The sequence below is a fragment of the Mobula hypostoma genome, chromosome 16 (genome assembly GCF_963921235.1).
Source record: "Mobula hypostoma chromosome 16, sMobHyp1.1, whole genome shotgun sequence".
Taxonomy (NCBI): domain Eukaryota; kingdom Metazoa; phylum Chordata; class Chondrichthyes; order Myliobatiformes; family Myliobatidae; genus Mobula; species Mobula hypostoma.
This window is the reverse complement of record NC_086112.1, coordinates 39,124,715-39,150,942: the sequence shown is the minus strand read 5'-3', so window position 1 is coordinate 39,150,942 and position 26,228 is coordinate 39,124,715. Positions and strand designations below refer to the sequence as shown.

Below are 26,228 nucleotides of genomic sequence, written 5' to 3'. Positions count from 1 at the left end.
CTTTGCATTCTCACTAGCCACATGAGTAGTACCACATGTATGGAGGGTGACAAATGTTACTCCTTGTTCAAGAAAGGGAGTAGGGGTAACCCTGGGAATTATAGATCAGTGAGTCTTACTTCAGTGGTGGGCAAATTATTAGACAGGATTCTTAGAAAGAGCATTTATGAATATCTGGAGAAGCATGGGCTGATTAGGGATAGTCACATGGCTTTGTGAGGGACAAGTCATGACTCATGAGTTAGATTGAAACCTTTGACAAAGCACACTGATGAATATCAAACAGTATACGTGGTGAATATGGATTTTAGTAAAATGTTTGATAAGGTCCCCCATGGTGGGCCGAGAAAGTCAGGAGACATGAGATTCAGGAAAACTTGGCTGGAAGGATGTGGAAGCATCAGAGAGAGTGCAGAAGAAATTTACCAGTATGTTGCATGGACTAGAGAGCATGTCTTATGAAAATAGGATGAGCAAGCTAGGGCTTTTCTCTTTAGAGCAAAACAGAATGAGAAATGATTTGATAGAAATGTACATGATAAGAGGCATAGACAAAGTGGATTGCAAGAGACTTTTATTCAGGCCGGAAATGGCTCATACATATTTTTAAGGTGACTGGAGGAAAATATAGGGAGGATGTGAGAGGTAGTTTCTTTATGCAGAGTAGTGGTTGTCTGAAACACTCTCGCAGGGGTGGTGGTAGAAGCAGATACATTAGAAACGTTTAAGAAGCTCTTAAGATAGGCACATGGATTATAGAAAAATGTAGGAGAGAAGGGTTAGCCTGATCATGGAGTAGGTTAAAAGGTCAGCATAACAATTTGGGCTGAAGGGCAAGTATGAGGGGTGATTGATAAGTTTGTGGCCTAAGGTAGGCGGAGTCAATTTTAGAAAACCTAGCACATTTATTTTCCAAGCAACACACATAAAAGTTGCTGGTGAACGCAGCAGGCCAGGCAGCATCTCTAGGAAGAGGTGCAGTCGACGTTTCAGGCCGAGACCCTTCGTCATAGTCCTGACAAAGGGTCTCGGCCTGAAACATCGACTGCACCTCTTCCTAGAAATGCTGCCTGGCCTGCTGCATTCACCAGCAACTTTTATGTGTGTTGCTTGAATTTCCAACATCTGCAGAATTCCTGTTGTTTACATTTATTTTTCAACATAGTCCCCTCCTACATGTACACACTTCGTCCAGCGGTCGTGGAGCATACGGACCCCTTCTCTGTAGAAGTGGTCCACAGCCGGAGTGATTGATAAGCTCATGGCCTAAGGTAGAAGGAGATGAGTTATTAACTTCAAACTTTCTGCATTATCATTCAAAGAGTTGAACTGCACGTACATGTAACGAGAGTGGCTTGGACCTCCAGGCAGTCCATAGCAGGAGCAATTGATAAGTTTGTGGCCTAAGGTAGAAGTAGATGAGTTATACCGCCCTCGTTACATGCACGTGCAGTCAACTCTGAGTGAAGATGCAGAAAGTTCGAAGTTAATAACTCATTTCGGTCTACCTTAGGCCACAAACTTATCAATCACCCCTGCTGTGGACTACTTTTGGAGGTCCAAGATGCCGACTTCTACAAAAAGGGGATCTGTATGCTCCACGACCACTGACTAAGTGTGTAAATGTAGGAAAAATAAATGTGCGAGGTTTTCTAAGATTGATTCCTTCTACCTTAGGCCACGAACTTATCAATCACCCCTTGTACTGTGCTGTAATATTCTATATTCTAAAAGAGAAAATACACAGGTCAAGGACAAAAATATCAGGTACAAATAAAAAAAAAGAAATTGAAGACAGTACAACAAAGGGGTAAAAAAAGAACATGAGGAAATATGAGAAGGAATAAGACACCTGGCCTCTCAAGATCCTGCTGCCATTCAACCATGATGTACTTCAGGCCTCAACTTCTCTGCTTGCCCTCAGACCCCCAATTTTTCAAAAACATATATGCTTCCTAATTTCAGTATCTACTGATCTATTCTCTACAGCATCCTGTGGTAGAAAATTCCAGATATTCACCGTCTGTGAAAATCTGTTTTAAATTAGCATCAACGTATTTTGAAATTGTGGCTTAAAACATGGCCAAAACTAAATGCTGATGACTGTTAACACTTAACAACCTGACAATGGAGGAACAAAGAAGGAACTGATAAAGAAACAGAAAATATAAAATTAATTTTGATTTAAGTGAAATATGAAAACAAATTACAAGAACTTGGATGGAAAATATTACCAAATGTTAGTTTTACTCCCTTGCAAACTGAGACAGGAATAATTAGGTTGGGTAACAGGAAAGTGATAGAGGACGAGAGATCTAGAGGAAATTAGGAGCTCCAAAAAAAAAAGACTAGCATTAGATTAAAAACGAAAGTATTAGAGCAAGTGGGGGACAGCGGCAATAAAATCCCAGAACCCTGATGACCTATTTATGAAAGTATTGAAGATGGAGCAACACACACAAAACGAAGGAGGAACTCAGCAGGTCAAGTAGCATCCATAGAAGGAAATAAACAGTTGACGCTTTATGCCAAGACCTTAACAGATGCTGCCAGCAGATTTTCCTTTTGTTTCCAGCTTCCAGCATCTGTGGTCTTTCGTCTCCCTTAAATTATTCAATCTTTCTTTACAGCTACAATTTTTCAGTCCAGTACAGGTGAAATCACATCTTTCATTTACTGTAGGAATCACTGTGGTCCAACCTATGCCATGGACAGTTCAAAATAGACACCTGGCACTCATAATTTAGCACAAGGATTAGAGTTGGGGCCTTAAAATTTACAACCATATAAATAACTTGGATTAAGTCACTAAAAGTATACATTTGCTTATGATATAAAGATAGGTAGAAAGTAAGTTGTGAAGTGGGCAGAGCAAAGGATGAACAGAAGTGATTGTGTGAAGGTCTGGCAAATTAAACACAATGCAAAAAATTTTAAATTGTTGACTTTGGCATGAAAAATAAAAAGCATGTTATCGAAATAGCAAGTGTGTACAGCTCTGAGATGTAGTGCGCTCAAGATATCCTATCCTAAAAATAAAATATTCACAAAAGTTGTACATCCTGTACTACTACAAGTAATTTGGAAAACTAACAAAATGTTATTTGCTGCTGGGGATTTGATAAGTGGAGGGTGTGTGGAATACTTGTAGGGTATTGGCTCCTTTTTCACGGAAGGATGTTAATTCATTAGCAGTTGAGGAATAGTTAATTTGACTGATATTCAAAAAGGGAGACTTTCCTTAAAAGAAAAAGATGAACAGGCTAGGCTTTATCTGCTAGAGTTTAGATGAGTGAGAAGGGTCTTGATTGAAATATACAAGATGCTGAGACATCTTTACAGGTTAGAATTGTAGAATATCCATCATCTTGTGGGAAGTTCTAGAACTAGGGGGCCAATCATTAAAAAATAAAGTAGGGATAAAATCATCCATTTAAGACAGTGATGCAGCTTATTTTTCCCCCTCAGAATCATGAGTCTTTGGAACTTGTTCCTTAAATGACAGTGGAAGCAGAGCTTTTATATCGGTATATTTTTAATCCAGAGGTAGATACATTCTAAATAAAGGGGATAAAAAGTTACCACAGTTGGAAAGGAATGTGCAACTAAGGTTAAAATCAGATTGTTTATTAAATTGTCAAATGGTGGAATAGACTTCAGGTAGCTTTATCAGGCAAGTGATATACATATGTTCACATACGTATTAGTGCCTTGTCCAATAAAAAATAGCTTCCTGTCTTCCTTAGTAAATCATGATGTTCGGCTGTCTAGGTATCTTTAGGAATCTGAGCACATACTCAAAGATTCTTCCACACAATATCCTATTTCTTGTAACCACCTTGGCTCAAATGTATTAGAACACAGAAAACCTACAGCACAATACAGGCCCTTTGGCCCACAAAGCTGTGCCGAACATGTCCTTACCTTAGAACTACCTAGGTTTACCCATTGCCCTCTATTTTTCTAAGCTCATGTACCTGTCCAGGAGTCTCTTAAAAGACCCTATCGTTTCCGCCTCCACCACTGCCAGCCCATTTTACGCACTCACCACTCTCTGCATAAAAAACATACCCCTGACATCTCCTCTGTACTTACTTCCAAGCACCTTAAAACTATGCCCTCTCGTGCTAGCCATTTCAGTCCTGGGAAAAAGCCTCTGACTATCCACACGATCATTGCCTCTCCTTATTTTGTACACCCATATCAGGTCACCTCTTATCCTCCGTCGCTCCAAGCAGAAAAGGCCGAGTTCACTCAACCTATTCTCATAAGGCATGCTCCCTAGTCCTGGCAACATCCTTGTAAATCTCCTCTGCACCCTTTCCATGGTTTCCACGTCCTTCCTGTAAGTGAGGCGACCAGAACTGAGCACAGTACTCCAAGTGGGGGCTGACCAGGGTCCTATATAGCTGCAACATTACCTCTCGGCTCTTAAACTCAATCCCATGATTGATGAAGGCCAATGCACCATATGCCGCCTTAATCACAGAGTCAACATGCCTAGCAATTTTGAGTGTCCTATGGACTCGGACCCCACGATCCCTCTGATCCACTAAATTGCCAGCAGTCTTGCCATTTATGCTATATTCTGCCATCATATTTGACCTACCAAAATGAACCACCTCACACTTACCTGGGCTGAACTCCATCTGCCACTTCTCAGCCCAGTTTTGCATCCTATCAATGTCCCGCTGTAAACTCTGACAGCCCTCCACACTATCCACAACAGCCCCAATCTTTGTGTCATCAGCAAATTTACTAACCCATCCCTCCACTTCCTCATCCAGGTCATTTATAAAAATCACAAAGAGTAAGGGTCCCAGAACAGATCCCAGAGGCACACCACTAGTCACCAGCCTCCATGCAGAATCTGACCCATCTACAACCACTCTTTGCCTTCTGTGGGCAATTACTTCACACTTCTCTGAAATAAATTCTATTTGCAATTTTACTGCCTAACTGAGCAGGCCATCTTTATCTTTCTGCAATCCAAAGCTTTCCTCTTTTCTGCCAACCATATTATCAGAGCACCTCATCTGCAAGCATCTTATTTATCATTTTTACTTCTACCCCCTATATCTAGGTCTAAGGTTAATGTCATTAATATCAATCCACTTACTGCACTTACATTGAAGTTTGGCAATTCCATTCATTTGCCAGACATCCTTGGTCAATACCTGTACCTGGCTTGAAGCCCGAGAAGAGTTTATTTGTCATATACACCAGGAAAGCACTAAATCCTTTTTTTTAATATTCCATTTCCTTCATCATTTCTGCAATCTGCAAGGAGATACCACGGCTAAAAACACTTTCTCATCCTCACCTTTTCCAACCTCCCACAAGGACCACTCCTCCTCACGACTTCTTAGCCCCCTCAACCCAACCTAACCTGTGGTATTTTCTACTGTAACTGAAGGAGATGTAACACATACTCTTACACCTCTTCCTTTACCACCATCCAAGATCTAAACAGCACTTCCAAATCTTGTTATTTGTCTCGTGCATTATTTACTTTCATAACTTTCAGTAATTTTTATGTCTTGTATTGTCCTGTTGCCACAAAACAACGTATTTCACAACATCTACCAGTGATAATAAACCTAATTCTGAGGAGAAGATTCACATGCATCTCCTTCAACCTGAGCTACTGTATTTGGTGTTCTCGATGAGACCTCCAGTAAGACAACAGCACAGACTAGGTGACCAATCTGTTAAAGCATGTCCACAATGGCCTTCCCGACTCACCGTTACATACAATTTCAATTCCCTTCCTACTTCAACATTGACCTGTCCATCCTCAACTGCCTCCAACAGTATATGGCCCAATGCAAACTTAAAGAACACCACCTCATTTTCTGCCTGGCAGTCTACAATCCAATGGCATGAAAACTGAATTTTCCAAGTTCAAGTAGCCCTCAGATGCCTTTACATATCTTCCATACCCCCACCCAGCTCCTGTCTCCCTATTTTTATTGCCTTTCTCATAATCCCTCCAGCCATTACCCATTTTTGCCCCTTCTACTTCCTAGTTTTGTACACATTTCCCCTCCCCCTTCTGCTTTTCATTCCACCCTGAAATTTCCAATGGCTACCTTTCTAAATGGTTAGATTCCAGCACAGCTATAGAAACATAGAAAATAGGTGCAGGAGTAGGCCATTCGGCCCTTCGAGCCTGCACCGCCATTTATTATGATCATGGCTGATCATCCAACTCAGAACCCAGCCTTCCCTCCATACCCCCTGACCCCTGTAGCCACAAGGGCCATATCTAACTTCCTTTTAAACATAGCTAATGAACTGGCCTCAACAGTTTGCTGTGGCAGAGAATTCCACAGATTCACCACTCTCTGTGTGAAGAAGTTTTTCCTAACCTCGGTCCTAAAAGGCTTCCCCTCTATCCTCAAACTGTGACCCCTCGTTCTAGACCTCCCCAACATCGGGAACAATCTTCCCGCATCTAGCCTGTCCAATCCCTTTAGGATCTTATACGTTTCAATCAGATCCCCCCTCAATCTTCTAAATTCCAACGAGTACAAGCCCAGTTCATCCAGTCTTTCTTCATATGAAAGACCTGCCATCCCAGGAATCAATCTGGTGAACCTTCTTTGTACTCCCTCTATGGCAAGGTCATTAGTCTTCCTGTCTATCACCCTTCAACTGTTGTCTCTTCTTTCAAGCTTTCCTTTCTGGGCTCCAAATTTCTTCCTTCCTTGTCTGCCTCCATTTCCTAACTCCATCCCTCATATTCCCTTCACTTTCTTGCTCCTTCTGCCAGTCATCCTTCACTCCATCTCGGTCCACCAATCACAAGCAACTAGCTTCCGTCTCACCTTCCCCCTCTCCACTTGTTGCTGACCATTTCCCTTCTCAATTTTGATACACAGTTTCAACCTGAAACAACGATAATTCCTTTCTTTCTCTCAACCCACTGAGCTCCTCTAGCAGATTGTTTGCTGCCCAATTAATTCATATTTTATGCTATTTGCCTTTACTGGACAAAAGTGCGCACACTTTAAATTCACTAAATGATATCTAAAATTATTCAAAGATTAATACTCATGAAACTTTTTATGCTAACTTTTAAATTCACGAGCAAAAGTATATTTGGAAATTCAAATATACTCCATTATTTGGTCAATTTGCAATATAGCATAAAATTTTAAAAATGACTATTTCCAGAAATCCTCACACTACTTATGCCCAATTCCACATTATATGAGACTGCAAACACAGAATAGTAAAGGAAAATGTACAAAGCACTCAAAGAGGCTCTCTGTACCCTGTAAGCTTATCCAGCTATAGATTAAATAGTTCATGCTCTAAGTGCTAAATTTCTTAAGATGCTTGTTGGTTAAAAAAGAACTGACCCGGATAAATGATGGCTGGTCATCTGAACCACAATGTGGAATCAAGGCACAGTGAATCTACTTTCCTACAGTGCTGCAAATAATAAACAAAATGTATAAATTCTAAACTTAAGAACTGATGCTTCAAAATAATATTGTATTTTAACAATTAAGAGTTTCAGCAATTACTTTTGTTAAAGATTTAACAGTATTTGAAATAAAAATAAAAGCTTTAGAGATTTTCATATTGGAAGTAATATTTCAGATTGATTATTGTTCATCTGAATTTCTTCAGTTTGATGAAAAGCCATCAAGGTAAAAGATAAAAATCTACTTCTCTCTCCAGAGATGCTGAATGACTTGCCAAGTACTTAGAGAATTTTGTCTGTATTTCAGATCTATGGCATCTGCAGCTCTTTTGCTTTTTAATGTGTTTATTTCAAAAGAATGCTGCCATTAATGAAATTATACCAAGAATTATTTTCTTACCACCATATTTCCAAATGACTGCAGCAATAAAAGAAACAAAACAATTTCAGGAAAATTAGCCTTTGAAAAATCAGTTTGCTGTCACCTATGCAAAAGAAAATATTAGAAGTGCAAAGGCAATCCTGATTTCTCAATATGCACACACACAAACTCTCATTGTAATTTATAGTTTTTTAAAAATTATGTATTGCAATGTACTGTCAAGCAGCAAATTTCACAACATATGCCTGTGATACAAAACCTGATTCTGAGTTAATGGGAAGAAGTAACTCCAAGAACATATCCATCACCAAAAATGGTATGGCTCTGTATGTGAATGCCATGGACATCCATCTTCAGCCAGAGGCACGAAGTAAATTATCTATTTGAATTCCTTACTGAGATCTTCAAGTCAGTCCTCAACCTTTTCAATTTACTCCATGTAATACCAAAAACAGCTGAGAACATTAGCTACAGCAACAATTCACGGACCTAACAACAAGCAGGCTGTAGTGTTTAAGACTTAGACAGCAGTATCAGCAATACCTCTAAATAAAGTGTTCCAATATAGTTACAATACTGATATCTACCTAACAATGGGAAAATTTGTCCAGATATTGTCCAGGAAAGATCCTAAAACCCTAATCTAGCTAATTCCCATTTACTCTCAACAAGAGTGATACAAACATTTTTATGGTGTGACCAAGTGGCCCTTAAAATCAGCTGACTGATGTCCAGTTTGAGTTTTTTACAAGAACCACTCAACTCTAATGTTGATACAGCCTTGGTTAAAATATGAACCAAAAATGTGAATTCCAGAGGAAAGATGAGAGTAACATCTTTGACATCAGGGCATTTGATCTTCTGTGGTGATATAAAGGTCATTAAAACTGAAGTCAGCCGGAATAATAGAAAAACTTTCCAATAGTTGGAGTTTCACCCTACAAAAAGAAAATAGTTGTGAGTGTTAGAAGTCAATCTTCCCAGCTTCAGTGGGTGACAGCAAAATTTCCCTAGAGCAAAACAAAGTCCCAATCATCTTCAGCTGCTTTATCTTACTTCCATTATGCCATTATGTCCAAAATGGGGACATATGATGATAGCACATTGACAGCACAATTCTATTTATAACTTGGAAAATTAGGGGGACTTCCGGTAGCGCTCATGGAGTGAAGTCGCGTTCTTGACTCGCTCCATTACCTCTGAGTTTTTTTTTCTCTATGGTCAGCTATACTTTAATTAACCATTAAGGCATCAATTTTTACAATACTTTGAATTAAACTGAATTCTCTGACAATTGGATGATACTTAGATCTGCTATGTCTAAGAACGGGAAAAACGGCAAGGATGGTAAACCTCCGGTTAAACCGAAAGCTACGGATCTCCCCCCGACTGAATCACCGGTGACTTTGAAAGCGATATCGGAGTTAATTCAGAGGGAAATTTCAACCTCTGTTAGGGAGATGATTCGTATGGAAATTGCAGGCTTTGTTAAAGACCTGATTCATACGGAAATCTCAACTAATTTCCAGAAAATTGCCGATTTAATTGATAAGATGCAAACATGTATTGCGGAACATCAGTCGGCTATATCTGATCTTCAAAAATTCGCGCAACAAAGTGAGCTTAAGATGGGGAAAATCGAAGAAACAATTAATGTAATGAAGAAGAAACTTGACTTTTTGACTTTTAAAAACTCTGACTTGGAATCTAGAATGCAACGGCAGAATTTACGAATGATTGGCGTGAGGGAAGCTGTTGAAGCTAATAACCCCATGAAATATTTCTCTCAACTTTTAAAAGATGCATTCCCTACTGTATTTCCTGACCAACCACCGCTACTGGATCGTGTTCACAGAATCCCATCATACTCGTCTAGGTCAGATAGACCTAGGCATGTTATCTTACGTTTTCATTACTTTCAAGACAAGGAGAGACTGTTTCGATTCGCTCGATCTAAAGGTTTCATTGATTTTTCGGATCTTAAGTTCCGATTCGTGGAAGATTTCAGTAAACCAATCTGGGACCAACGGGTCCGTTACAGATCCGTGATGTCGGAATTCTATAAGATGGATTTAAGACCAGCGCTGCTGTACCCTGCACGTCTAAGGATTCGCATGTTAGATGGAGCCCTTCGTTTTTTTGATTCTCCATCGGATGCCCAGAGTTATCTGGATCAACTTTCATCTTCAACATCTTAATTGCCTTTTTTTTAATTATCTCCGTTGATCGGAGGCTGTGAATTGGTTGGTTTTAACTTTTCTGTGCCCTATTTGGGCAGAAAAGTTTACTTTTGATTTCTTAATATGGCTGCTAAACTTTCTTTTTAACTGCGTCATTTCTTTCTTTTCCCAGGGGATTCTGGGTGGTTACTTCCCTTTTGTCATCTTACGTATTTCCTGTGCGGCCTTAAATTTTGTAGTTTTTTTTTTAAATTTTATTCTGTTTTGCTTTTTATAATCACTTTATGTTAATAATCCTATTTTTTTTGTTGCTGTGTCTATTCATGAGTTTGAGGTTTATTGTGGTTTTTTTTTAATATATATTTTCCGGCTTTTGTTCTGTTCTGTGTGTATTCTAATTGAGCTAACTTTTTTTTACTTATTTTTTTACTGTTTTACAATTAGCTGATCCTTTTCATATTTATACCTTTTTTTTTAGGGAGCGTATACCGGAAGTCATGGGGGTAGTTTTAGCGCTTGCTTCTTTCTGGCGGGTCTGCTTTAGATTTTGCCTTGGGGTCTTGGGGTGGGGGGTGGTGGGAGGGGCTTCACGTTTTAGTTTGTTTTTCTTTGGGCTATATACATTATTGAAGTACTGGTTGCGTCCTTTTCCCCGGTATCTTTTGTATGTTCTGTTTCCTCTCCGGGTTTGTGGGTCGCGCCTATTGTCAATCCTCCTTGTTGTGGGTTGACTTTAGGATTTATGGAGTCTATTATTAATTTTGTCTCCTGGAATACTAATGGTCTTAATCATCCTATTAAAAGAAAAAAAGTTTTTAAAGTGTTCCGGAGACTTAAAGCACAAATTTTATTTTTACAAGAGACCCATGTATGGAGGGGGGACAGACTACGTTTTTTCAAATTCTGGAAGGAACAACAGTTTCATTCGAACTCCAATGCTAAGATTCGAGGCGTCTCTATTTTTATAGATTCCTCAGTTACTTTTATACAACAGGATATTATCTCTGATCCGAATGGTAGATTTTTATTGGTTAGTGGTTTACTATTTAATAAAAAAGTAGTTTTGGTTAATGTTTATGCTCCTAATATGGATTGTCCGGAATTTTATAAATCATTGTTTGATCAGTTTCCGAATTTGAACGAGTTTTCATTGATTTGGGGCGGAGATCTTAATACCTGTTTATCTCCAGCTTTGGACCGTTCGGCTCCTTTACGGACTTTACCTAATAAATCTGCAAATTTGATTAATTTTTTCCTTTCTGATTCTGGGTCGACGGACATTTGGCGTTTTCTGCATCCTCAGGAAAAAGATTTTTCCTTCTTTTCACATGTTCATCATTCCTATTCAAGAATTGATTATTTTTTCATTGATTCTCGTCTCATTCCTTCAGTGATTAAATGTGATTATGATTCTATAACCATTTCGGATCATGCTCCACTTAAGCTTTCTATTAAAATTATGGCCAATATACCAAACAATAGACAATGGCGTTTTAATTCGCTGTTGCTTCAGGACTCGGACTTTGTTAATTTTATGAATGAACAGATTGAGCTTTTTTTTACAATTAACCATACAGAAGATATTTCGGTTAACACTCTTTGGGACACTTTTAAAGCCTATATTCGGGGTCAGATTATTTCGTATTCCGTTGCTTTGAGGAAGAAACAGAAGCAGGAGGAGATGGCAATTGTGGACAAGATTAAAGAAATTGATAAGAAATATGTTATGGCTCCTTCTGAGGAGCTATACAAACAAAGAACTGAACTTCAAATGGAACACAGTTTACTACTCTCGTCCTCGATTGTAAACCAATTAAAGAAAACAAGAAGTGATTTTTATGTTCACAGTGATAAAATTGGCAAGCTGCTGGCTAATCAATTGAAATCTAATTATGTTAAATCTCAAATCAATCAGATTTATAACCAAAATGATCGATTGATATTGGATCATGTGGGGATTAATCAAACCTTTTGTGATTTTTATTCTTCTTTATATCAATCAGAGTCTCCTCGAGATTCTAAATATATGAATGATTTTTTAGATAAGTTAGACTTCCCTCAGATTTCACAGGATATGTCTTCTTTATTAGATACTTCCATTACAATGGATGAGATTAAGAATGTTATTTTTTCTATGAATCTGGGGAAAGCTCCTGGCCCTGATGGGTTTACCGTTGAATTTTATAAATGTTTTGCTTCTTTATTGATTCCTTGGCTCTATAAGGTTTTTGAGGCTTCTTTGAAACTTGGTAAACTTCCGGAATCTTTTAATAGAGCATCAATTTCTTTAATACTAAAGAAGGATAAAGACCCTGCTCAATGTGCATCTTATAGACCAATATCTTTATTAAATGTTGATTCTAAAGTTTTTTCTAAGTTATTAGCAAATAGACTAGAAAAAGTACTTCCTTCTATTATTTCGGAAGACCAAACGGGTTTTATTAAAGGTCGTTACTCTTTTTATAATATTCGTACATTGTTAAATATCGTTTATACTCCCTCACAAAATGTTCCTGAGTGTGTTATTTCTTTAGATGCCGAGAAAGCTTTTGATAGAGTAGAATGGCCTTATTTATTTAAGGTGCTTGAAATGTTTAATTTTAGCTTGAAATTTATATCCTGGATTAAACTGTTATATCACTCCCCTGTAGCCTCGGTTCGTACTAACTCATTAAACTCACCTTTTTTTCCTCTCTTTCGTGGTACTCGACAAGGTTGTCCTCTTAGTCCCCTATTATTTGATATTGCATTAGAACCTCTTGCAATTGCTATTCGAGAATCTTCAAATATTACTGGGATAACTCGGGGATTAAAGTCCCATAAATTATCACTCTATGCTGATGATTTACTTTTATATATTTCTAATCCTGAGAGATCTATTCCTGCTGTTTTAGAGTTATTAGCACAATTTGGTCTTTTCTCAGGTTATAAATTAAATCTTAGTAAGAGTGAACTTTTTCCGATTAATAAACATCTTCCCTTATATTATAAATTTCCATTTAAATTGATTAATAATTACTTTTCATATCTTGGGATTAAAATTACTTGTAAACATAAAGATTTATTTAAGACTAACTTTTTACCATTAATAGACCATATTACTCAACTTTCATCTAAATGGTTTCCCTTATATTTAACTTTGATTGGTCGTATTAATGCAGTTAAGATGTTTTTTTTGCCAAAATTTTTATATGTGTTTCAGGCATTACCAATTTTCGTTCCTAAATCTTTTTTTGATAAAGTTGACTCTAAAATTTCTTCATTTATTTGGCAGAATAAGAATCCGAGACTGGGTAAAATACATTTACAGAAAGCTAAGAGAGATGGAGGTTTAGCATTACCTAACTTTAGATTTTATTATTGGGCTATTAATATTCGACATATGAAATTTTGGTTACTTGACCGGGACATACTATCTATTCCTAAATGGGTAGCATTGGAATTACAATCTGTTCAGGGTTATACACTTGGTTCTATTTTAGGTTCCTCTCTTCCTTTTGATTCGAAACGCCTTAAGCAGGTCTCTAACCCGATCGTTAAATATGCTTTGCGTATTTGGTTTCAATTCAGAAAATTTTTTGATCTTAATCAATTCGGGTTAGCGATTCCTATTTTAGGTAACATATTTTTTCCTCCCTCTTTTATGGATCGCGCTTTTCAAACTTGGAAGACTAAGGGTATTTTACGGTTTTTGGATTTATTTTTAGATGGTTCCCTTATGTCTTTTGAACAATTATCTAATAAATATAACTTATCAAGAATACATTTTTTTAGATATTTACAAGTTAGAAATTTCCTAAGTACTATACTTTCTTCCTTTCCAATGCTTCCTCCTATATATATTTTAGATTCGATAATTAACCTTAATCCATGTCAGAAAGGTGCATCGGCTATGATTTATAATATTATTATGAAACTTAGGAAAGCTCCATTTGATAAGATTAGGGTAGATTGGGAACAGGAATTGGGGCTTACCATTTCTGTGGATGATTGGGGGCAGATTTTACAATTAGTTAATACTTCCTCTATTTGTGCTAAACATTCCCTAATTCAATTTAAAGTGGTTCATAGAGCACATATGTCCAAAGATAAGTTAGCGCGTTTTTACTCGCATATTAATCCTTTCTGTGATAGATGTTCGGGGCAGATAGCCTCTTTAACTCATATGTTTTGGTCTTGCCCTACTTTGGAAACTTTTTGGAGAGATATTTTCAATATTATTTCTAAGGTATTAAATATAGATATCTTTCCTCACCCTATTACTGCTATCTTTGGACTACCTAAAATTTCTAGTAATCTTTCCCCTTCAGCCCGTAGAATGATTGCATTTCTTACTTTAATGGCGAAAAGATGTATTTTACAACATTGGAAAGAGCTTAATGCTCCAACTACCTTTTTTTGGTTTTCTCAGACGATTTTATGTTTGAATTTGGAGAAAATTAGAAGTAACCTTTATGATTCTTCATTTAAATTTGAACAGATTTGGGGACCTTTTATTCGATGTTTTCATTTAATGTACTATTTACCCTTCTTGTTTTTTTTTCACTGTTTTAATGGAGGTCGGGATTGAGGACGTGATTTTAAGTTTAACTCTGTTTGGTTTCAAGTTAGCCCATTGCTTTGCTTTGCTTTTAGTTAGCTGCACGGTGGGTTTTTTTTGGGGTTTTTTTTTCTTTTTTTCCATTGATATATATAAAATCTAGTATACTATTATGTTATCTTGGTTTCTTATGCTTAAATTACATTGTTTGTAGTATTTTCTTTTTGGTATTGTTATCTTTTGGAATTTTATTATACTTTAACATTGTATTAATGTTTATATGGCTTACCTTTTTTGTATACTTACTCAATAAAAAGATTTAAAAAGAAAAAGAAAAAAAGGAAAATTATCCAGTTAATAACTGAATACTGCAAAACCCAGAAGATATTCAAGCATGGGTTAATAATAAATATTAAGTGAAATTTCCACCACGTAAGAGTCAACCAGTGATCATCTCTATATAAAAGAGTTCACCCACCTACACTTACATTCACTGGCATGACTATCATGGAGGTCCCAACCACTGGCTAATTAGAGAATAGGTATCCTACAGCAAGTGATTTGCCTCCTGATCAACCAAATCTCTCCACTATCTTCCAGACAGAACTTGGTTTATTTAATGGAATACTCTTCACTTGCTTGGATAAGTAGTCCCAAAACTCCAGAGATCAACATCATCCAAGACAAAGCAGACTTCTTGATTAGCATCCCATCACTGCCTTAACACTCATCACTTTCACCACTTGCACCACTATGGCTGCACTAAATATCATCTGCAAAAATGTACTGCAACACTTGCCAAGGTTGCTCCAACTGTACTATCACAATCCCCTTCCCCATGAAGGGCAAAAGGAAAATAGGTTTCCCTGAAGGTCACATACAGCTTGAGTTAGAAATTTCTGTTTCAATCTTGCCATTCAGGCTAAATCCAGTAAATTACTAGGCAACAAAATTAAATGTACTTTCACTGGAGGGATTATGGCTATTCAGGAAGGTGGCTCACTGTCACCATAATTAGGAATGGACAATAAATGCTGACCTTGTCAGTGACACCCTCATTCCGTAAATAAACTTTAAAATAAAGTAAAACACTGGCCTTTTCCCACAAAGACACCAGTTCTTAATTTTTAATACAGATTTATAGATAGAGAATTTCTGAAATTGTGGCACATATTTCAGGTCACATTAAAAAAGGTAACAGTAACATTAAACGCCAAAAGATATTTATTTACCCAAAAGTAATTCTCAAACTGAATATGGTGAAAATAAAAGAAATAATGCTGGGACGTAGGAGACAAATGTATTAAATTAACCTATTTTGATGAAAGTCTTACCACTCAAACATTGGATCTTAAGTGGAAGACAGTCTAGGCTGTAAAATAACAGATTATTATTGATATTTTTAAGATAGGGGTTCAAGAGTAAAAACAGTTGTCTGACAGAAACCAGAAACATATTGAGAGTACCACTACCTTGCATAATTGTTCTGTATATTATCTTGCACTGTACTGTTGCTATAAAACAACAAACTTCATGATATATGTCATAGCCATAGTCATACGGTATAGAAACAGGCCTTTCAGCTCACGTGCAGTCCGCACCAAACCATTTAAACTATCTCGTCCCATTAACCTACACCCAGACAAGAGCCCTCCATATGCTTTCCATCCACGTACTTCTCTTGAAAGTTGAAATCAAAATTGCATCTACCACTTTTGATGGTAGTTTGTTCCACACTCTCACCATTCTGAGTGAAGCTTACCCTCATGTTCCCCTTAAACATTTCACCTTTAACACATGACCTCTAGTTGCAGTCTCCCCAAACCTCAGTGGAAAAGGCATGCTTGCATTTACCCTACCAAGGAATAAAGTCCTAACCTATTCAATCAATCCTTATAACTCACATCCTCCAGTCCCATCAACATCTTTGTAAATTTTCTCTGCACTTCTTCAAACTTATTTGCATCTTTTCTGTAGGTAGTGACCAAAATTACACACAATACTCCAAATTAGGCCTCACCAATGCCTTCTACAACTTCAACATAACATCCCAACACTGCACTCCTTGGTGCCTTACCGCTCACTGTGTAAAACCTACCTTGGGTGGTCCTTGCAAAGTGCAACACAACACTTATCTGCATTAAATTCCATCTGCCATCCTCAGCCCATTTTTCCACCTGGTCCAAATCCTGCTGTGAGTTTTGATTGTCTTCCTCGCTGTACACTACACACCCAATCTTCATATCATCTGTAAATTTGCTGATTCAGTTAACCATATTATCATCCAGATCATTGATATAGATGACAAACAACAATGGACCCAGCACTGATCCCTGCAGGAGTCCATTCGTCACAGGCCTCCAGTCAGAGAGGCAACACCTACTACCACTCTTTAGCTTCTCCCGCAAAGGCAATACCTAATCCAATTTACAACCTCATCTTGGGTGACAAGCAAATGAACCTTCTTGACCAACCTCCCCTGCAGGACCTTGTCAAATGCCTTGCGGAAGTCCATGTAAACAACATCTACTGCCTTACCTATATTAACTTTCCTGTTAACTTCTTGGAAAAACTCTACAAGACACAACCTACCATGTACAAAGCCATACTGACTATCTCTCATCAATCCCTGTCTATCCAAATACTCATTTATCCAGTCTCTTAGAATACCTTCCAATAACTTTCCCACTACTGACATCAGGTTCACAGGCCTACAAATTCCTAGCTTATTTTTAGAGCCTTTCTTAAAGAGCAGAATAACATTAGCTGTCCCCCAAATCCTGGTATCACACCTGTTGCTAAGGATGATTTAAATATCTCTGCTAGGGACCCCGTAATTTCTGCATTTGCCTCCCACTGGGTCTGAGGGAACATCTTGTCAGGCCCTGGGCATTTGTCCACCCTGATTTGCCTCAAGACAGTATACACCCCTTCCTTTATAAACTGTAGGGCGTTCAGGACCTAGCTGCTGCTTCGCCTCACTTCTATAGACTCTGTCCATCTCCTGAGTAAGTACAGATGCAAAAAATCCATTTAAGATCTCCCCCATCTCTTGACTCCAGGGCCACAGTGATAATAAACCTGATTATGATTCTAGAAAGACCTATTAGAGCCAAGGCAAATGATTTTTGAAATGGAACTGTATAAATATTTGAAAAGTCAACTATTTAATATGAATTCAGACATTTCAATTAGAAACTAAAACTAGTAACAATTGAATACACCAAATAACAATATTTGCTGAAATTCTTCAATTGTATCAAGCTTGTAAAAATACAACTTTTTTTTCCCTTTTGCACAGTTTGTTGTCTTTTGCACATTGGCTGTTTGTCTATCCTTTCAGGTGCAGTCTATCACTGATTCTATTATGTTTCTTGGCTTTACTGGGTATGTCCACAAGAAAATGAAACTCAGGACTGTATATGGTGATGTATATGTACTTAGATTATAAATTTACTTTGAACTTCTTAAACTTTATGGAGCAAAGCATTCCTTAATAAACAAATGATAGTGCAATTTTTACATGATATTGTGAATGTGAATTGACAAATTAATCATTTAACCAATACTACATTCACATGACACATTTTCAATATTTCATTACAAAAATTCCTGAGAGGAATAAAAATGTCTATTTTAGTTGGAAAATAAAAGTAATTACCTATACGAATAGTTGCTTTTCCTTTCAAACCATGTCCCAGCATTATAGTTTTCCTTCTTTGCTTTTGTTTAGCATGTTCTCTGGAGGATGCTAGATTCAGCCATTTGTACTAGTTTTCAAAAGATAAGACAAAGGTAACATTCACAATGAAATGATTTAGTGACCGCTAAGTTAACATCTATTCAACAAGCACAGCTCTAATACAAAATGCTGGAGCAAATTCATTTTTAAAAAGAAATTGTATAAAAGGCATGGAATGCACTGCCTGAGTCAGTGGTGGAGGCAGATACACTAGTGAAGTTTAAGAGACTACTAGGCAGGTATATGGAGGAATCTAAGGTGGGGGCTTATATGGGAGGCAGGGTTTGAGGGTCGGCACAACATTGTGGGCCGAAGGGCCTACACTGTGCTGTACTATTCTATGTTCTATGTTTGTTCTATGTTCTAAAAGGCATGACTTTAACTCAAGTCATATTGATTCATTACCCTTGATTTTCTTGTTCCTTGGTTCCACAAATTCTACCAAATGAAAGTTCTCATCCTTTTATCTATCCTCACTGCCTTACACTTCCTTATCCATGCAACATCACTAGCCCTACAATTCTGCTCCTCTGATAGACCTACTCTCATTCACCTGGCCATGTACAGTGAAGTAACATAGATCAAAAGAAAAACAATTTGAATTGATTTCACTTCATTAAGCTCCTTAACCTTAGTTCACTTGTTGTGCTTCTGGAAAAGTGCACAAGGTTAACAATCAGAACAGAAAAATAACCATATTTCACCATGAAAAAAAACTGATCTGTCATTTCCCAAGTAGCTGACACATTAATGTTCTAAATAAGATTTCTAGTTCAAAATATTCTGGAAACTTCAAAGAAAGCCAATAAAAGGCGCCCTTAATCAGCAAATTTTCCAAAGAAATTACATAGGACTTTCAATAAATTGACATCTATCCATATATGTAAGTGAATGATTTCAGGTTTGGTTAAAGAGGCTGATTTTAAAAGACCATTTTAAATAATATTAGAAAGACTAATGAGCTTTGAAGGAAATTATAGAGCTTGATTGTTGAATACTGCAGTGAAGATGCAGAAGTGGAAGGAGAAGCCATTATTGATAATTTCCTATTTTTGACTAGATAGATTAAAACATAACCAGGAAAGTAATGGAGGTTAGGAAGCTTTTGAAACTCTGGAGACATCATGAACATGTTTACCTGAAGCCCTGCATCATACAATGACTAGAAAAATGCTGAGAAGGCTGCAGCTGAAGCCACAAAGAAACTTTACTCTCCTTCCTAAATATGGTCCTTGGGCCATTAACTGGACACAGGTCCACAGGGCTAACAATATCCTCTGGGTCCAGCTAATGCTTGGCACTACGATAAAGACTGTACTTGGCATCAGCAGCAAAACATGCAGTTCTGTCCTCAGGGCAAGGTCTACGACCAGCTCTTTGTCTAACTTAAGCTCTAGATACCACATACCAATGCATAAAGGTCTTGCTTCAAACCATGCTCATATCATTGCATAAGACTAGAATATATTACAGTTACGTTACAGTGAAGAGACTGGAGTACGATACAGCCAGGCCTATTAATGGATAGCACTGGGTTATAGTTGAGTATAAATCGTTGTGATAACTTGACTAATTCTACAACAGATTTACCAATAAATTTCTCATTTTAGTCCTGCTTTGCTCTGCAGACACATTCGAGACCTACACTGTCCATAATGTCAGACTCCAATCCAAAACGCTATTCTGATGAAGGGTCATTAATATGAAACATTCCTCACTCCATATTTGCAGCTTCACCAAATGAGTATCACCAGCATTTTCTGTTTTGTTTTTTTTATTTCAAATTTTCAGCTTTCTCAGAATTTTTTTAAAAATTGTGTAATTATAAATTCAAATACAGGTGCACATTCCTTTATCCAAAATTCTGAAATCCAAAAAACTCTGAAATCCAAAAAACACCGAAAACCGAAGTTTTTTTCGCCAACAGCTGACGTCACTCAGGTGTGTCGTGGCAGCACTAGCAGAGGCCACCAGACGTCAGTTGTGGCTCAGCGCTTGTACTGGTTACACATGCATTTGCTGTTCGTTGATATTTTGTATTCACTGTTGACTTTGTGTTTAATTTCACTGTGAAAATGTCAAAAACAGCTGCAGATACCCCTATGGGTAACAATGAGAAAAAGAGAAGGAAGCATCTATCATTATCAGTAACACAGAAAGTGGAGTTATTGCCGAAGCTTAATTGTGGTGTGTCTGTGCGGCTTCTTACTGAAGAAAATAGTGTCGGAACTACCACTGTATATGATTTAAATAAACAGAAAGACAAGTTACTGAGTTTTATAGTGACAGTGACGTTCTACATTTATTCCAATAAGTCATTTACCATGTGTTTGATTCGGTTCGTTTGAAGCTATATATTTTTATGTTTTATTGAATTTTTTTTGGAAATAAAATTTTTTCTTGTCACTATTCCCTAAAAAATACAGTATAACTATCTACATTGCATTTACATTGTATTAGGTATTATAAGTAATCTAAAGATGATTTAAGGTATACAGGAGGATGTGCGTAGGTTTGGAGCGCCACCGGGTCCTAAAGTCCACCACACTGAGACAGATTAAATAAGGGACTTGAGCATACGTGTTTTTGAATATCATGGGGGGTGGGGTCTGAAATCCGAAAAATTCTGAATTCCGAAATGCAACTGTCCCCAAGGATTTTGGATAAGGGATTGTGGACCTGTACTTCTTTTTCCAGAGGTATTATAGTCACAATAGGCTGTAAGTTTCTTAAAGTTACGATTCATGCCCCAGCATTACTGTTAGATTTTACACATCAAAGAAGGGCAGGATTTTATGCATCCACTAAGATGAAGTTGTTACTGTAGAGAACATCGGTTTTTGAAGATGTGCAGAGGAGAAGGAGATGCATCTAGCTTCCTAACTTTAATGAAGAAATACTTGCCCATTGACATGAGGATATGAAGATTCTGCTTTGTGTGAAAAATTTGGATAAAACACATTTCTTAATAGCTTGGGTTGTTCCTTAAAAAATTACCAATGAACTTATAGTACTAACATACTTTGGTGCCTGCATTGTTTTCAAAATTCAGGAATGTATAACTGATATATTGTGTAAATCTTTACTGCTGATTTTATCTGTTCATCATACGTAGTTAGAGATAATCAATCCTATTGCGTTTATCCTGAGATTGCCTGCTACAGTGCCTATTAAAAGTATTCACCACATTGAAAGTTTTTATATTTTATTGTTTTAAAACACTGAATAACAATGGATTTAATTTGGCTTATTTGACACTCATCAACAGAAAAAGTTTCTAGTGTCAAAGTGAAAACAGATCTCTACAAAGTGATCTAAATGAGTTACAGACATAAAACACAAAATAATTGATTGCGTAAGTATTCACCACCACCACCCCCCTTTTAATATGACACACCAAATCATCACTGGTGCAGCCAATTGGTTTTAGAAGTCACATTTAGTTAAATGGAGATCACCATGTGCAGTCAAGGTGTCTCAATTGATTAGAGTAAAAATACACCTGTATCTGGAAGGTCCAGCTGCTAGGGAGGCATTTATATCAAATACAAAAGAGTGTTGCAGTTACTAGGGTAGGTAATGGAAACAGAAGAGAGGAAATTGTGTGGACTAGGTTAAGGCTGGGGCATTGTGCATTAAACAAAATATTGAAAATGATAGGGAAACACCAGACAGGATTGTGTGAGGAATGTCAGGAAGAGGAGTCAGTAGAACATGTAGTTTCGTGTTGCAGGAAGTATGGGATACAGAGAGAGATGATAAGAAATAAATTAAGGGAGTTGGGGATGCAGGAATTCACATTAAAAGGGTTGCTGGGCATGGGTGAGAGAGCACAAGTCCGGGTATTTTTAGCATTTTTAAGGGGTACAGGGTTTTTTTTATAGAATATGACGAATAAACAGGAATAGGATACTAGGATGGTCAAAGATGGGAGGGTGAAGTGTAGGTTTGTGTGTGTGTGTGTGTGTGTTGTGTGTGCGCGCGCGATTGGGTGAAGGGATTTAGAACGTATGTCTAGTGCACATTCTGGAGCAGAGGGTGGCGGTAATGCACCATTAAGCTGGATGCCAACCGCCGTAAAACAAGATACAGACAGACAGGTCCAGCTGCTGGTGAGTCAGTATCTTGGCAAAAACTACACCATGAAGACAAAAGAACACTCCAAGCAACTCCACAAAAAAGGTTATTGAAAAGCACAGGTCAGGAGATGAACACAAGAAAATTTCCAGGTCACTGAATATCCCCTGGAGTAGAGTTAAGTCAATCATCAAAAAATAGAAAGAATGTAGCACAGCTGTAAATCTGCCTCAAAATCTGAGTGACCGTGCAAAGAGGGGGACCAATGCACTAATGAGGGAGGCCATCAAGAAACCTACGACAACTCTGGGTGAGTTACAGGCTTCAATGGCTAAGATGGATGAGACTTTGCATACAACAACTGTTGCCCAGGTGCTACAACAGTCACAGCTTTAAGGGAGACTGGCAAACAGAAAGCCACTGTTGAAAAAAATACTCATGAAATCTCATCTAGTGTTTGCCAGAAAGCATGTTGGAGACTCTGAAGTCAGCTGGAAGAAGGTTCTTTGGTCTGATGAAACCAAAATTGAGTTTTGGCCATCAAGCTAAATGCTATGTTTGGCGTAAGCCAACCACCACACATCATCAAACACACACCATCCCTACCGTGAAGCATGATTGTGGTTGCATCATGCCGTGGAGATGTTTCACTGCAGCAGGCCTTGGTAGGCTTGTGAAGCTAGGGGATAAAATGAATGCAGCAAAATACAGGGAAATGCTGGAGGAAAACCTGGTGCAATCTGCAAGAGAACTCTGACTTGGGAGAAGATTTATTTTCCATCAAGACAATGACCCCAAGGATAAACCCAAAGCTACACAGGAATGGTTAAAAAAAACAACAAAGTTAATGTCCTGGAGTTGCCAAGTCCAGACCTCAATCCAATTGAAAATTTGTGGCTGGACTTGAAAATGGCTGTTCACTTATGATCTCTGTGCAATCTGACAGAGCCTGAGCAGTTCAGTAAAGAAGAATGGGGAAAAACTGTAGTGTCCAGATGTGCAAAGCTGATAGAGACCCACCCACACAGACTCAAGGCTGTAATTGCTGCTAAAGGTGCATCGACTAATTACTGACTTGAAGGGGGTGAGTATTTATGCAATTAATTATTTTGTGTTTTAATATTTCTAATGAATTTAGATTACTTTGTAGAGATGTTTTCACTTTGACTCTCTGTTAATTCATGTCAAAAAAGGCCAAATTATATAGAAACATTTCGAATGTTGAAAGGCATGGACAGAATGGATGTGGCAAAGTTGTTTCCCATGATGGGGGAGTCTAGTACGAGAGGGCATGACTTAAGGATTGAAGGGCGCCCATTCAGAACAGAAATGCAAAGAAATTTTTTTAGTCAGAGGGTGGAGAATCTATGGAATTTGATGCCACAGGCAGCAGTGGAGGCCAAGTCATTGGGTGTACTTAAGGCAGAGATTGATAGGTATCTGAGTAGCCAGGGTATCAAAGGTTATGGTGAGAAGGCGGGGGAGTGGGACTAAATGGGAGAATGGATCAGCTCATGATAAAACGGCGGAGCAGACTCGATGGGCTGAATGGCCGGCTTCTGCTCCTTTGTCTTATGGTCTAAATGTTGTAAAACAATAAAATATGAAAACTTCTGTGGGGGAGGGGTGAATACTTTCTATTGGCACTGTATACTATGGGGCTTGCCCACAATATTTTATTCTTTTGTTACACATTCTTCCTTCCACTAATTCTGCCAAGAAAATTAAACTAATCAACACATCTCTATTTTAAGAGCAAAAAATTAAGTACAAAGTAATTTTAAGAACCAAAAAATTAAAATACCTATAATTTTAATACAATATTTACATAAAAATAAATAAATAAATAAATACAAATCTTCATATTGTGCCATCCTATTCTGACATGTCTAAATGCTCTTAATTATATATCCTTACTCATATATTTCATCATCCAACCATACTTTCATCAACTAACTGGGCATCAGATGTCTCAAAGTGCTATTTCCTGCACTCAAAATCCATTCACTCAACTTAAACACATCTTCATCCACTTCCCATCTCAAATGTACTTGCAGTTTTTGCTCGTATTAAACTATCACCATTTCCCTTTCCTTCCTCTGACCTTAAGATGCTCATTCTACTAACAATTTTATTACAGAATTTGCAAGTAGGACAACGTACTAAACAATAAAATGAAGGCCTGAGCACAGGCAGTAACACAAAGCAGACAAAGTAGATTTGAAACCCTTGGACAAAGGAGTGCATGATCTGACATGGACCTAATATGGTCAAGGGACAAACGAGGCTTAAATTAGAGCCTTGACAGGGAGCAATGAAGTAATGAGGAACAATTCTCGCAAAATACAGTAACCCCTGAATTAGTGAAGAAGCACAATTTCTAAGGGATTAGTGGGAAGACTGTGATCTGAACCATAACTATCATTCATCACTAACTTGTGCATGAATAACAGAAGTGAGACAATGAAGACAAATTAGACAGAAACTTTAAATTTAATAATGAAAGCAGCAAGAGAGAATACTCATTTCCATCTCATTCCTGAATCAATCTTTTGCTTCTACAACTTTTAAACAATCAATGCGAAACTTTCTGGTTTAGTTTTACAATCATTTCAGAGTGCTGTTCAACCACTACATGCATGGTCTTATATACTGAGTAACGCTCAAAGATAATGCAGTTGTAATGATGATGCATAGTTAGCCATCATAATGCAGTTCTGCACTGTATAGCGTTAATGTTAGATTTATTTTGGGCAAAAATGTTACCTCTGAGTTCGTTCCATTTCCATTCAGCATTATTCTTTCAATAATGGATTTTATTAAGGACCGATCTAGAAGGATTAAAAAAGGGATTAATGACAGTTACATGAAGCTTACAAAATTTACACATTAATCAAAGGTTCATATAAGCAAATTTTCACAGTAGTTTTTCTCTTAAACATAGAAATCAGTTTCTTCATTGACCAGGTAATGAAGTGGGTTAATATACTGTTCACTTGCCTTCAAGACTTGGTTTGAATTTATTTAAACAAATAGACTTAATTATCTCTCTCCTGACCTTAATTTAAAAAAAGATCATCACAAAATTAGTTTGGACCTCTTATCAGTCTAATTGTACAACTTATTAAACTTATAGAACCTAGAACAATTAACCTTTGTAGTCGGGACAAATAGGGAACTCCTGCTGTGTGCTATTACATAGACATGTCCTCAATATAATAGCAGTTTTATGTTCAAAATAATACAGGGGTCAAATATTTGAGAATATTGTTTACAATGATTTAAGATAATTATCCTCCCGTGTGATCAAGCTTACCATCTGAAGTTCTGTCAGCACAATGCAACTTTAATTTATTTGCCATGCATTGGGTTTCTAAATTTATTGCCGTTCATATTCCCTTTGCATCAATCTTAATCTTGGAAAAGGGCACACTGGACAAAAACACAAGGCAGTCAGTGTGCAGAAGAGTCAGAATGGCTGGAAGGTTCCAAATGACATGGAGAATGAATAACCTATAGCCACCGCCTTGGACATACTATGTTCTGTAACTTTCAAATGTTTTAAGTGCTGAGCACACAATGGAACAGTCAGGAATTTAGCACTGAACATGCTGATAGAGTAGGGTAACCATTGGTAAAAAGCAATCTCAGAGGTTCAGTAAGTTGTTCTGCTTGCAACTTTAGATCAGATTACATCAGAGCATGTAACTTCCAATAATTAAATTGGTTGATTATTGTCACATGTATCAGAGCAAAGCTACGTTTTGCACTCCAGCCACATAGCTCATTGCATAATAGTGCATTGGAAAAGCAAATACAAAATAACGAGTTACAGTTACAGAAAAAGTGCAGTGCAGACAGTTAATAAGGTA

General features: G+C 37.5%; 1 protein-coding gene across 1 annotated transcript in view; it reads right to left on the bottom strand.

Annotated features, from left to right (window-relative positions):
• Window positions 1–26,228, bottom strand: part of cep78 (centrosomal protein 78) — a 117,912-nt gene that overhangs the window by 45,367 nt on the left and 46,317 nt on the right. The window contains exons 9-10 of the mRNA XM_063068786.1: window positions 25,123–25,187; window positions 18,199–18,307 (exon numbers count right to left, since the gene is read on the bottom strand). Coding sequence (XP_062924856.1) covers window positions 18,199–18,307; window positions 25,123–25,187 — 174 coding nt within the window. The remainder of the gene's footprint in view (window positions 1–18,198; window positions 18,308–25,122; window positions 25,188–26,228) is intronic.